This window comes from Mytilus galloprovincialis, chromosome 7, assembly GCF_965363235.1.
Source record: "Mytilus galloprovincialis chromosome 7, xbMytGall1.hap1.1, whole genome shotgun sequence".
Classification (NCBI taxonomy): Eukaryota; Metazoa; Mollusca; class Bivalvia; order Mytilida; family Mytilidae; genus Mytilus; species Mytilus galloprovincialis.
In genome coordinates, this window is record NC_134844.1 from 3650265 (window position 1) to 3665811 (window position 15547).

Below are 15547 nucleotides of genomic sequence, written 5' to 3' on the forward strand. Positions count from 1 at the left end.
TTAGGATGTTTAGTCTAGATTGACTGTTGACCTCTGTGTAGCAACATTTTAGTACCAGTTTGACTAAACTTTGGTTAACATTTACTCTATCTCTTTAGAAGGATGTTTGTGTTAATGTCATAGAAAGTACTACATGTACTATAAAGTTAATTAACAAGTTGTTACTGCCAAGTAGTCTTTTACAAAAAAATCATTCAGTTCGACTAAGTAAGGTTTCACTGTATTTCGAAAAAATTAAAAGGATCAATATTTCAATGTGATAATACTTCCCAGCTTTGTAAAACTGTGAGGATATTAATGTTCTCAGACAAGGTGATACATTGTAAAACTGTGAGGATATTAATGTTCTCAGACAAGGTGATACATTGTAACACTGTGAGGATATTAATGTTCTCAGACAAGGTGATACATTGCCCTTCCTTATGAGGAATTTGCCCATCAGAAATGTTAAATCAACCTGCCTAATTTACACAATTTCTCTATTGAGCTAATTGTAATCTGCTCATTTGAGACAAATTTTCCTGTCTGAGTTGGGGTGCATGTGTTCATATATAAATAAGCATAAGGCTGAATACTTGTTTCTATGTAAAAAGAACTTAAAAGATTGTGTTTTGGTCGTATGAATGAGTATTTCTGAACTGTTGAGGTTTTTTTCTAAATGTTATTACCATTGATTTTTATCTGTACATGTTACAAAGTAAGTAACATTGATTTTTATCTGTACATGTTGATCCCTTATTATTGGATATGAATGGGTTTGCATCAATTAAAACAATGTGTAAGTGTATGACAAATCATAAAAAATAAAATGCGTTACATGGTAAACACTGTAGGATTTTCAGAACCTGACATTCTGGATACTGTTTAATATTAACCATTCGTCTATGTTAAAAGATTATTTTTTGGTGAAATGTAGAAAAACTAGAATATCAAAAAGTAAAACAAAGGGAAAACTGAAGATTTGCTATAAGTCCAAGGGAAGTAATTTGAAACAAATAAATTGAAAATTCAATTTGATTAAAAACCGAGCTGAAAATCATTTTAGATGACTTCAACATTTAAACAAAATCAAATTTACCGACAGTTAATAAAAAAAAAGTGATGAAAAGTGATAAAAATCCAGTGCTGTTACTTCCTCTTAAAACAGTTTTATCAAAACAAATTATAAAACTTTAACTACTTCAAATATCAATTACAAAATTGGACCTATCAGAAGGTTTAAAAAAAAATTGCAATGAACTGAGGTCAGGCTGTGTGTCCAGCATACAGCAACATTTCTTTTGATGATAGAAGATTGAAATTAGATAAATGGAACTTCATGAATGCTGTGTTTTTTAATTTTGTATTTTATTCATTTTTTTCTTCTTTATACACATACAATAAATTCTTGTATGTGTGCAATCAACTACAATTGACAACATGGACAATGTAAAAATACAGTAATGAAAAACATTAGTTTTATATTAAAAAACTAAAACATGTTTACATTTTTACACTGTTCTGGGTATTTATACCTTAATTGATTCTATTGCAAGATTTGTTTCTGTTATTGCAGTTACTTGTCATTGTACAATGTTTAATATGGTCACCTTGACCTATGAACAATTTAATTCTTAAAAATAACAAATTTATCAAAAAAGTGCTGACTAAGGTCCTTTAATCTCATGCATGGTACCAGTCTATCATAACATAAATGGTACCAGTTCATCATCATGATCATGAAATATACAATAGTTTTCTCAGTTGTCAGACTTATTGTTCAAATAGTTGCATAAAATTTGTAATTGACAAATCTGAAGCTTTAAAATTTAAGTTGCCTTCAGCAATCAGTTCCAAGTTTTGTATATATATACTCCCACAACAGTTAATGCCCCAAGTCCTAAAACAAACATCATCTGGTTTTTTGGTGTTCCAAAATATTCTTCAATGGCTTCCTACAATGAGAAAGATAAACAAATGTTTACTTTTTATGAGAAGCATACCGTCATCGTTCATACAACAGAACATGTCTTTTGTTGTACTGAAAAAGACATAATACAAAAAGAAGAGTTCACCAATAGATGTAAGTTAACAAGTTAGATGAACGAATGTACAATTTTTGTACACAAAATTGAGACTGGAAATGGGAAATGTGCCAAAGAGACAACAACCCGACCATAGATCAGATAACATGTATTTGTTGTTGAATACTTTCTGAACAAAGAAATAAACAGTATAATCTCACTTTTAGAATTATTTATACAACGTAGATTCAGCAATGAAAGAAAAGTTTCCACATTGTGTGTGTTATATTTTGTTGTCAGTTTATTTTCGATTATGAGTTTGACTGTCCCTCTGGTATCTTTTGTCCCTCTTTTTTATATAAATAAGGAGATTTGATGGCCAATGGACAACGTAAACTTATCTATAGGCAACAGGACAAAGATGTCTTTTAAATAGTTTAGAAATGAGTTCTTAAAGTACTGTTTTTTCAGTGTTGATATTGACATGATTGATTTTGAAGATCACTTTTTAATACTATATAATATGAAGTAGCCTTCAAAAATTGAAAGCAGGCAAGCCAGGCATAGTTTAAAGAAATTTCATAAAAAACAACAATACCATTTATAATGTTCAGTTATAAAGAAAGTTATCGTGGTTACTAATACTTACCCAACCCCCTCGTTCTATTATCCAGGGGGCGACATAATCTGTTATAAAGTTCACCACCCAATTTATTATTGCTCTTATTAATGCTATTTTATTCAAGGCCTGTAAAAAATAAATAAATAACGTGTTTTATATCCTGTTGATAATTAATCTATTATTAATCTATTATTAACAAAAAGTGCTTACCAAATCCCTTCATTCTGAAATTATATCTTATGCAGTTGTACAACCTTCTCAATAACATGATGTGTTTTGTTGTTTTGACAATTTAAAGTTTGTTATCATGCTAGCACCAACAAATTAACTTTCAATAAAATACATAAGGGGCAACAATCCAAACAAAATATAAAATGCAATATGAATGTTTCTGGGGGGGGGGGGGGGGGGGAATTGTAAAATTCTTATGTATTCTGATTCTTGTTTTACAGAAAAGCATCATGTTCATAGTAATTAATTTTTTCAAAAAAACCTCAGAAATTTTATTCAGACTAGCTAGTTCAGTGGTGTCATAAAATGTGTCTAAGTGAACCATGAAACATGTACATGGCAAACATTGAAATCCCTGACATCATTTAGGATGAAAGTCACGACAACATAATATCCTCACCTTGACTACCATTTTATAGGCAAAATAAAATAGACTGCCTACACGTCCCCAGTTATAAACTCCATCAGAGAAAAAACTCTTAGCCACTGTTAGGAATGTATCTGTTGTTGCTTCTGGAGAAACTTGTGAACATAAACTGAAATTCATTAAATAGTGCTATCAATATCAAGCTAACATCATCGGCATGATATTAACTGTTCGTGTAGATATCTTTTCAAAACCTAGCAACAGTCATAACAAACTATTTTTACTCCATGATGACATTTTGTTTACCTCAGTTTTTCTTGATGTGTTAGTTAATCTATTCATTATGAAATTCAAGGCTTAGAAACATCTGCAACAGCACAAGGGGGTTGATAATTAGCATTCATATGTTTAACCCTACTACATCCTTTATATCCCAAAACAGGAACCTATTGTTTGTTGCTCTTCATTATATTTGTTTTTTGGCTTATTGTTTTGTACAGTCTGTTCTGGTGTTGATTTGCTGAACTACTGTTCCAAGTTTAGGGGGAAAGTTGGGACTAGCTAGCGTGTTAAACCCTGACACACTCTGTATGTGCCTGTCCAAAGTCAGAAGATTGTCTGTGGCTGCTGTTTATCATGCTTGTTTTTCATTTATGTTCTGTACATAAGGTTGTTGAATTGTTTTTCTCTAGGAGAATTATCTCATAGGCATTCATACCACATCTTTACCATATTAATAAGGTTTCAACTAGTGTTTCTTTTTATTTAGCATGCTAATACATGTAGCTGATGACATGTAAAACAAAACCGACCCATGCTTAGAGAATTGTTTTGTGTGTGTAAGAAACACAGGTTTATGCAACATTTGTCTGTGTGAATAGAATAAAAATCTAGTTTAATGTAAAAAGGTTTAGATATTGGATGAATATATATATATATGTACAATGTGTTATCATGTTTATGTTTATGCAATTTACCAATTGTTGAAAATTTTTAAGAGCACTATTGATTAAAACACTTGTACCCTTCATTTTTTGTTTTGCAATTGGCACTTACTAATGAACTTTTCTTCATTTATCATGTTTATATACTATACCTCTGAATGTTTTCATTTTTGTCTAATTCATCTCCTATACATCGTAACGCTCGTCCTATTTCTTGAATATGTTCTAATGGTGGACCTACAAATATAATCAGCTTATGTTATAACTTTGATCATTGGGTGATGTTCATGAAGGTGGTTTCAAAAAAAAATTATTAACAGAAATTAGTTTATATGTTAAAACATGTACGTACGTCTGGTGATTTGGGAGAAAGGGTACATACCTTCAGGTTAACAGTCTTTAACACAGTTTAAATTTGGGGGTAATGCTCACTTATAATACCCTTCCATATATACAAACGTTTTTTTTGGTAAACAGGGAGGTGATAGGTGATTGATGTAAAAGCACATGATATCACGACATAACACGATAAAATAAAGAGTCTATCAAATTTCAGGAAGCTCTGACAAACATATCTGATATATAATTGGTGATGAAAAACCATGGTTCCAACATAGAGGAAAACATTTGACATTATTTGTAGCTTGGGGTATTATAACAAGGTCTTTCTTCTCTAACCTGTTTGGGTACCTGGCTTTGTAGCTGGGGGTATAATAACAAGGGCTTTCTCTGACCTGTTGGGGTACCTGGTTCTTGAAGTTCCTCGGTAGATGGCACTTGTTCCTCTCCTTGTTCACGAGATATTCTGTCGTGGATGAAGTGGTTCAACAATACTCTAGCTTGGTTACCTATGTCATCTTTACTTAACTGTCGCTTGTATTCTCTTGGCATTTTTTCTGAAAGAACAAAAACATCAATTTATTTCTGGTCTAAGCATTCTTTTCGTTACTTATTCAAGAGAGGGTTTAGTATAGATCTATAACAGAAATGATAGAAGGCAAAGCCAAACGGATTTATAATAGAAACATATATAATATAATGATCATTTCCATGCATATGGTAGTGTCTTTTTAAGAGATATGCAGTACTAATTTAATATGTTCAACTGCATACCTAATATTATTGTCTTACCATTATATAAAAAGAAGTTGTGATATGATTGCCAATGAGACAACTCTTCACAAGAGAACAAATGACACAGAAATTAACAACTATACATGTAGGTCACCGTACCACCTTCAACAATGAGCAACATTAGTCTGGTTTATTTTAAACTGACCTTCGTAAACTAATTACCTAACTTTAAAAGTAAAATATGGAAAAGATTCTAACATGTTTAATTCAATACACTATAGCTATGATAACCAGGTTGGGCAAATAATCTCTGTGAATGCTGTGTAAAAAAAAATCTTACATTTGTTAATCACAACATGCACAAGATAAAATGTCTGACATAATAAAGGAATTTATGGATTGTTGTATGAAGTCAAAAATGAAGTTTGACAAATTATCTGGTCAAGTGACAAGTGTTGCAAATCCCAAAATAGCGATAGCATATAAAGTTTAATATGAAGCAGGCATTACCTGTGAAAGGGGAGGAAGTATGAATGAATTATTTATTTTGCAACTTCAAAATCTATTGAAAAGAAAGAGATATATACCGTACTGTTTCCGATTTTGGTTCTGTTGTTAGGGATTTTACTTGTGACGTTATTTAAGTTATGACATCATGTTGTTCAATGTAAACAAAGAAACGCAATCATCAGATAACGTTTATTCATATCAAAGACAAAGAATTATTAAAAATGAAATTGGTATTGTGTTCCTTGAGTTCCTCTATTTTACTAGAATACTCAAAGTCTCATGACAACAAGACTGGAAGAAGGAAGTAGATGATTTCTGCGTTCTGTGCAATTGCAGAAATTAAAAAAAGTGACAAAAAAAAATTAACAATTTTGAGTTCGCTATAGTAAAATGAAAATTTCGGGTATATTCCCGAAATTTTTTTTTTATCTTTTTTTATTGATTTTTCTACTGTAATAGGGGACTTTGTCTCCATATTATTTTTTCTCTCTGATTTGTCCAGATTATACACATTATCGCCATTAGATATACACATTAGATCTGTTCCGCTTAACCCAGATGAACTTTTGATGTCATGCAACTATCACATTTCCATTGTGGTGTTAGATATTTTCTAATGTTACGTCAAAATGTGGAAGGAACTTTGCGCTGTCCAGTAATTATGGCAGACAAATAGCAATAAGGGGTGTATTGCAATGACAATGAGGCTTTTACATGTTTTAAAAATTTTGGGTCTAGTATTGGATAAAAACTACACATGGGATATTCAGTGACCAAGATTCAATATTAAAGTTAAATGCGAGGATATATATTATATAACTTGCCAGAATATTCATCATGTTTAAGGTTCATGTGGACCCTATGGCTAAAATGGCCGTATTTTCACCTCAAAATTTACTATGAGTACAGGCAAACCTGTGCATCTGGAAACGTTTTAAGACATAGCATGCCCTAGATAACTAATATTCAAATGCATTGTATGATTTAGAAAATTCATAACTTAACTGGATTTTGCCGTATACTTTTTTTCGTCCCTGCAGAAGATGATAAAATTAACAAACAGTTGAGTTTACCTTGATATGGTCCACTCAGGTACACAGTTTAAATAACCAATTATTGTCATGTATTTATTGTCCATCTAATGTCCGTGTCAATCAATACTGCTCACTTCAATTATTACCTGTGGGGAAGTTCTCAAACCTGTTTCCCAACTTAGTTTATTTTGGCACCTTCTGGAGGAATGAAAAAAAGTGCACAGCAAAATCCTGGTAAGTTTTTATTTTTCTAAATCATAAAACATATTTAAATTTTATTTATCTAGGGCATGCTATGCCTGAAATTTTTTACAGATGCGCAGGTTTGTCTGTACGCAGAGTAAATTTTGAGGTGAAAATACGGCCATTTTAACCGTAGGGTCCACATGAACCTTAATGTGGGCAGTATATTTAGTGTGGAAAAGGAAGACTGCGGCCAAAAATTATACAAAATTGATTTACTAATTGATAAAATTGCTGAGAGAGAGAGTGTAACAATAATGACAGACTGTCAGCTTACTGGAAAGTAAGGGGTTGTATGTTCCTTGTGCTGCTGCCATTTAAACTAATGTGTTTTCTGTCCGATTCGGTAAAATGTTGAATTTCTTTTCTACAGTGGTAACCTTCATAACTTACTTCCGGCTTTAATTCTAGGTCGACGATACGTTTGGATTTCCAGGTAAGACTACTAACCGAAATAAAAGAATAAGCAAGAGAGGAGAAGAACGGAACGGTCTTACTAATAAGGGACAAAATGAAAAATAAAAGCGACAAGAAAGTTAATTTACAAATAGACCTATTGAAAATAAATTATCTGATTATACCATAAGAAAAAGAGGAAAAATGGCAATTGAAAATTTAAAAAATATTATAGAAATGACCCCCTTTTTCTCCCTTTTTTATCATGTACATTCCTCTAGTTTAGTTTAAACATATTTTATTTGCATAAGTAGCAAAAGGGATTGGACACAAGTTATAACAACATTAGAGACGTCCTCTCCCAATATAAATATAAACACAAAGTACATTAGATAATGGCGAAAAAAAAGAAGAAAAAAACATAGTAGTAATGCATGTAATACATACTTCAAACAAAAATTAGAAATAAAAAGAAAAAAAAAATACAATATAATAAGGAATAATAATGAAACAACTGGACTGGAGTGAAAGGTTGTAAAGTAGAAATTTAGAACGTTAATTGATTGTTTTAAATCTTTGTGTTATTCTGATATAATATTGTACGGACTCAAAAATGTCTTTGTTTTGCTGAAAAGAAAGGTCACCGTCACCAGCTATACCTCTATACACTATGCTGTCAACTGAAGATATGAATAGTAAGTATATATGTCTTGTTCAAGTTGCGATTTTGTACATATTATTATAACATAAATACAGAAATATAGTACACGTTGTAATTTGTACAATGCAAAAATACAAGTTATAACATATAAAAGAACCTTGTACATGTTACAACATGTACAAGATAATGCTTAAAAATGGTTTCAACAAATCTATTAATTTAGAATAATTAATAAAAAAAAAATTAACAGACAGACAGACAGACAGAATATTTTATTATAGTGTCACATACCAATACAGAACAATATCATACATCATAATATTAGTATAAAAATACAAATAAAAATTTACATCGAAGTTAAAATATCGGTATCCAGCCATGACTGACTTATGAGACACTTTTGCTTTAAAACTTATTCTAACATTCATTACAAATGAATAAAAATAACCTTTTAAATTACATTAAAAATAACAAAAAAACAACCTGTTATACACATTATTTTCTGCGATTAAACTTAAAATATAAGGATTTTGCTAAAAAGGGTTGTATACAGTCATGTGACATCAGAAAAATAAATTTGTCGTCATGATTAAAATCGTAAAAATTTGGGTTAATAGCACTTGCTTTTAAAAATAGACCATATCGCAGATCTGAATAAAATTCACAATGCATTTAAAATGTTTTTCGTCTTCTACACAATCAACTGTACAATATTTACATTTTCTGTCATTAAGAAGAGTTTTTGGCTTGGTGTAACGACCTGTCTCTATAGCTAAAGGTAGAGACCCACTTCTAAAATTAGATAAAATACGTCTATGTTGTCTATCATTTACATTTTTGAGATATGAACTTGTTTCTAATACATTTTTATAAAGTCTATAAGTACGTAACTTGTTACCATTTGGTTCATTTCTATCTTGATACAATTTTTCAACCCATTCTTGTTTTTCAATTTCATACAATTTTGTTTTAATATCATACATTTTATTTCTGTTGGAATATTGGCTATCAATGATATCATATATACCAAGTTTATGAGCTATTGCAAAACATTTCTTGTCCCACGATCGAGAAATAAAATTGAGAATGGAAATGGGGAATGTGTCAAAGAGACAACAACCCGACCAAATAAAAAACAACAGCAGAGGGTCACCAACAGGTCTTCAATGTAGCGAGAAATTCCCGCACCCGGAGGCGTCCTTCAGCTGGCCCCTAAACAAATATATACTAGTCCAGTGATAATGAACGCCATACTAATTTCCAAATTGTTCACAAGAAACTAAAATTAAAATAATACAAGACTAACAAAGGCCAGAGGCTCCTGACTTGGGACAGGCGCAAAAATGCGGCGGGGTTAAACATGTTTGTGAGATCTCAACCCTCCCCCTATACCTCTAACCAATGTAGTAAAGTAAACGCATAACAATACGCACATTAAAATTCAGTTCAAGAGAAATCCGAGTCTGATGTCAGAAGATGTAACCAAAGAAAATAAACAAAATGACAATAATACATAAATAACAACAGACTACTAGCAGTTAACTGACATGCCAGCTCCAGACTTCAATTAAACTGACTGAAAGATTATGATTTCATCATATGAACATCAGGCACAATCCTTCCCGTTAGGGGTTTAGTATCATACCATCATAACATATATGAGAAGAACATAACCCGTGTCATGCCAACAACTGTTTTTAAAAAAAATAATGTGTTTAGTTCCGATGCAAAGACCTTATCAGTGACTCAATATTAACGCCAAAATATGCAATCTTTAATGACTTGACAACAGTATCGTAATTATATGCCTTCTTAATAAGTCTATTCAAAGGTTTTGTAAGTTTCTGAGGTGAATACTGACACCTTTGTGCTTTATAAAGAATATTACCATAAAAAATTGGATGTGAAATACCTGAACGTATTAAAAGTCTGCATGTTGAGCTATATTTACGAATGATGTCTTTATACCGATGATAAAATTTAGTAAAAGTTTTGACTAGTTTGTGATATCGAAAACCCTGGTGTAATAATTTTTCAGTAATACATAAATTTCTCTCGTTAAAATCTAAAACATTGTTACATACACGAGCGAACCGTACAAGTTGAGATATATAAACACCGTAAGATGGTGACAAGGGAACGTCACCATCTAAAAACGGATAATTAACGATAGGAAATGAAAAATCATCCCTTTTATCATAAATTTTAGTATTCAGCTTTCCATTAGTGATATAGATATCAAGATCGAGAAAAGGGCAGTGGTCATTGTTAGTATTAGCTTTATTTAAAGTAAGTTCAACAGGGTAAATTTCATTAATATACATACTGAAGTCGTCATATTGAGAGCCAAAATATCATCCAAATATCTAAAAGTATTATTAAATTTGTTTATCAGATGTTGTTTCGATGGGTCTTTGCTTATTTTTGTCATAAATTGTAACTCATAACAATACAAAAACAGGTCCGCAATAAGTGGTGCACAGTTAGTCCCCATTGGAATTCCGATAATCTGACGATATACGGAATCCCCAAAGCGAACAAAAATGTTATCTAGTAAAAATTCAAGGGCATATATAGTATCAAAGCATGTCCAATTAACATAGTTTTTTTGTTTATTGCTACTAAAAAATGACCTAAAAGAGTTTGAACATATATATTCACATTCTGATTTTTTGAATGCCCATTTAATTAGGTGTGTGAATTTTTTCTTAATGAGAATGTGAGGCAATGTGGTATACAGGGTAGAAAAATCAAAACTTTGAACAGATTCAAAATCACCAATATAAGCATGCAATTTATCAAGTACTTCCAACGAGTTCTTGACACTCCAAAAGTAATTTATTCCACTATTTTCGAAGGCCTTATTTGAACAATTTATTATCAGGTTTTTAATTGTACCAAGTGTGCTGGTAAGAAGAATAGACAATTAAGTAGTTGAACAATGGCTTGAAGACGAAATAAATCTATATTTGTAAGGGGTTTTGTGTAGCTTCGGAAGCTAATACATAGTTGGGACTTTCATTGTATTTGGCTCTGCTTGTAAAGCGGTGGCTAAAAGTTTATGTTTGTTACAGATTTCGTTTTCTGAAAATGGAGTCAGTTGGAATGTTGGTGAATTGGTGATTTCCCTTTTCAGAACCTCAATGTAAAATTTACGTCAAACAATAATAATATTATTAGCAGCTTTATCTGCCGGGACAAAAACAAATTCCTTGGCTAGTTCTTTTAGTTTATGTTTGATACGAGAAATAGGTTTATTGTGGTTATTGTTTATAGTAAAAATATTCATACCCCACATATGGACCTTGTGTGTAATTCTGTAGTCATACGTATATCGTACTCTTAAAAATAGACGGTACTTTTCTAACAGTTCGGCTGATTTTGTTGTTTTAAAACCCATATCACCTAAAACCGCTATATTTGAAGCATTTGATGAACTACCCATAAAAAGTCTACATGCCTTGTTCTGAATTGTTTGAACTTCTCTCCAGTTGTTGTGTCCCCATAATCCGGCTCCATGTAATAGCACGGGTTCAATAAGAGTTTTATAAAGTTTTGTATAAACATCAAATGACATCCCTCCACATGATAAAAATTTAGTGTATACTCCAGAAAGCGCCCGGCTTGCAGATTTTGTTATCTCTCGGATCTATATTTGTGTTCCATAAATTCGTTTATATGTAATCCTAAATATCTGTACGCATTGTCAAAGCTAATAGGCATATCACCACATTTAAAATTGAAGTCTGATCTCGGAGCCTTTTTGTTACGAAAATGTATAATTTTGGTTTTGGTCTCATTTAAAGTCATTCTCCATTTCATACACCAAGAATGAATACAGTTTAACATATTTTGAAAACTCTCTTCGTCTGGCGCGATAAGTGCAATATCATCAGCATATAGCAAAATTGAAACATTCAAATCATCAATGTCAACACCAATATTTAGAGCACGTATGTCTTCAGCTAGGTCATTCACATAAATAGAAAATAATGAAGGCGACATTTTACAGCCTTGTTTCATACCAAAATCAACAGGAAAAATATCAGTCAAATAATGTCCTAGTTTCACTGCGCTTTTAGTAGCATCATATAAAGATTGTATAGCCTTTAGAAATAACCCATTTATGCCTATACTCATTAATTTATGCCACAACATATCACGGTTCACATTGTCAAATGCCCTCTTTGCATCTATGAAACAAACAAATGTGTCTTTCTTTTTAAGTTTCCTGTTCTTTATAATTGATTGTAACACATAGAGATGATCTAAGCAACTTCTGTTTTTTCGGAAACCGTTTTGTTCTTCCGCTAAAATGTCATTTTGTTCGAGCCAAAAATTCAGTCTTTTATTTAATATATCTGCATATATTTTGCATGGTATGGATATAATTGAAATGGGACGGTATTCTAACGGGTTCAACGGATCCATTTTAGGTTTCGGAATTGGAGTAATTATACTTGTGAGCCATTCTTCCGGCACTTGTCCTTCGGTAAAACAGAATTTAACTAGTTTATGTAACAAGTCAATGCAATTATCATTCCGCAATATTTCACTTGGTATTTCGTCTATACCATTGGCTTTACCTTTATACACTGCATCCTTAACTTCTTCTCTACTAATTTCAAGGTTTAATTAAGCCACTAACATCGATATCTTTTCTGTAGTTGTTTTCATTTTGCACTTTGTTTTTGATATCTGCTAGAAACGTATCATCATAAGTATTGCACGAGTCGACGCTATTGAATGCCGATTCATACTCTGTTTTCCACCTTTCGAGCACGGTATCAGTGTCATTTGTTATTTCACCATTTTCCGTTCGAACCTGATATATACGTTGCGTTTTACGTTCATTTGCTAGCCCTAGATTCCCTATAGATTTCCAGAAATCTTTCGTATTATGTCCCTCGAGATAATGTAACTGGTTTTGCTGTTCTATTTGATACCTACGTTTTGATTTCCTGTTAAATGTATCAAAGTTTTTCCGTCTTTGCACGTATATACTGCGTAGCGTCGATTTACTGTTCGTTTTGCAACTCGTCCATTCCTTTTCAGCCTTGCATGCTTTATCCCATAAATCTTGAAGCTCTTCATTCCAGTATGGCTTTCGGTTATTTTTATGATGACGTATATTTGGAATATTTTGCTTTTGTTCTTTACAAGTAAGTTTAATTTCTGTAACCAACAAATTTTTAAGTTCTGTAAAGGCCGAATCAACGTCACGTCGCCGATCTAAAGCATGTTCTAATCTTAAAATAGTATCTTGTAAAAGTTTTTGCATAGGCTCATCTGAAAAAAGTTCGTTTCGTAAATCATCATATCTAAACCTTCTCGGCGCTTTTAATCGTTCATTTTCACTTAATTGTTCAACTGTATCGGTGTTTTCGGCATATGTTGATATCGTGCATTCTAACAATGAATGATCCGGAATAGATTCGTAACCACCTAAATCGAATCGAGATATAATATTTGACATTGTATGAACTTGGAAATCTATGACATCATTTATTTGGTCATGTGGGGTAAGAATATAATCTACCACTGATTTTCCTTTCGAGGAAATATTTGTATAATCTTGTTTACCAATACGACCATTTAACATACATAAATTACAATCTACTAGAAATTCAATAAGCATTTCCCCATTTCTATTTAAAACATCATCAATGACATCTCTTATTTGCACATCATCAACACCTTCAATAAAATCTTGCATATCACCACATCGAGCATTAAAGTCACCACATAGATATAGTTTACCAATATTTTGATACATATATACCTGCTCTAGTAATTTGGTAAAAAATAAAAAAAGAGTCATTATACACAGAATTTCCAGGGGGTAAGTAACAAATACATATACAAAAAACATCTTCGTTATTACTAAATTTCAACCACATTATATCTTGTATATCGTCATTTAAAATCTCTACCTTAAAATCTTTTAAAACATCATTTTTTATTAATACTGCTACCCCACCCGAACCTCTCCGGGAATTTACATTTTTTGAATCTCTATTTCTAGAAAAACATTTATACCCTTCAATTTCAAGGTTTTCTTTACTCCTCAAAAAAGTTTCACATAGACATAAAATATCAAAATCAAAATTTGTTTTCCTGTCAATAAATTATACCTCTTGTCGCTAATTTAATTCTACTTGTCGTTAATTTGTTTTTTCTTGTCGCTCATTGACGCTTCCTATCGCTTATTGGCGCTTCTTGATGCTAATTAGTGAGACCGAACGTACATCTAAGTAACCATAGATATAATACAATTATGATCTAACTATTTAAAGAAAACAAATATTTTATTGAATAAAAAAAAGACCTACCAACTATCCAGATTCATAAGGGTTTAAGGGTTTAAGGGTTTAAGGGTTTAAGGGTTCATAAAGGTTTCAACCTGACTTTTGAAAATCTTTATTCTATAACTTGAACACATATACATTAAAACAGACATTAACGCACAGAGTATAGCTTGCTTTTGTGGCAGTTAGGATTATTATGTCATTATTATTTCCCTTGTTTAAACTATAAATTTCATATTTCTTTATTTACTTAAGGATTTACATGTAGCTTATTCAGTACTTTTTTGTTAAATTGCATAGATATTGATATTTTGAATTCATTGGTTAAAGATATTTATTCATATTCTAAAGTTGAATATTTGCATCGTCTCAAAACCTTTGATTACCTTCTGCGAGAAACTTTATATTTTATAAAAGTCGACATTTCAGTAGCATGGCGTAGCTTGCATGTATGCTCAGATGCTCAAGCATCCACATCATTTTGACAAAAGAAAAAAAAAGCAGCAGTTTATATCCAAATATAACAAGGCTGAGGATATGACCAGTCATTTTCGAAGCAGTAGGACTGATACGCAGACCAGTGGACATGTTTCATCTGAAATTGAACCTAGTGGAGTGATGACTTCTCATTTGACTATAGCAACTAACAACTAAAACACCATGTATCCTGATATCGTAACGTTTCTTGCAACATGGTAAACGACGTGATGAAAAAATCAATTTGTAATAGATCGTAGGCTAATGAATTCCCGTTTCTATCTAGGTTCAAATACTAATTTTAATTTTAATCAGTAAAGAACAAAGATCCAATGTTCCCCGCCAAGCACATTTCATGTCATATTTTATCTATTAAAGGATAAGGAACAAGAAAATAACTAAAAAAACACTTGTTTTCTGTTTCTTTTTTTCTTTTCAATATCTTAAGAAATAAAAGCTTCACAGCAAATGAAATGGGATTTCCATTACAACTTATATTTCAAATGGTCATAACTGGTTAAAAATATTTGATCACGACTTATTTTCCAAAGTGTCAGACATTGCTTATGATATGAGTTTCACTTAATCTGACAAGAATTGTACACATAAGAGTGCTAACAAGACCGGACGATCGACAAGACAAGACAAGACAAGACAATTTATTACAACTTAGGCAC

The 15547-nt window shown here is 31.7% G+C and overlaps 1 protein-coding gene across 2 annotated transcripts; it reads right to left on the minus strand.

The window, feature by feature from the left end:
• Window positions 1–1325: 1325 nt before the first annotated feature.
• Window positions 1326–7458, minus strand: LOC143082139 (apoptosis regulator BAX-like). Of its 2 annotated transcripts, none has more exons than XM_076257697.1 (6): window positions 7306–7458; window positions 4914–5063; window positions 4320–4404; window positions 3257–3392; window positions 2653–2751; window positions 1326–1934 (listed from the first exon to the last, which is right to left on the minus strand). In XM_076257697.1, exons 1-6 carry the CDS (start codon window positions 7343–7345, stop codon window positions 1827–1829), a joined length of 618 nt encoding a protein of 205 aa, XP_076113812.1. In that variant the 5' UTR covers window positions 7346–7458; the 3' UTR covers window positions 1326–1826. The 2 variants fall into 2 exon arrangements, with proteins under 2 accessions (XP_076113812.1, XP_076113811.1); XM_076257696.1 differs by having other exon boundaries at window positions 4902–5063.
• Window positions 7459–15547: the final 8089 nt, after the last annotated feature.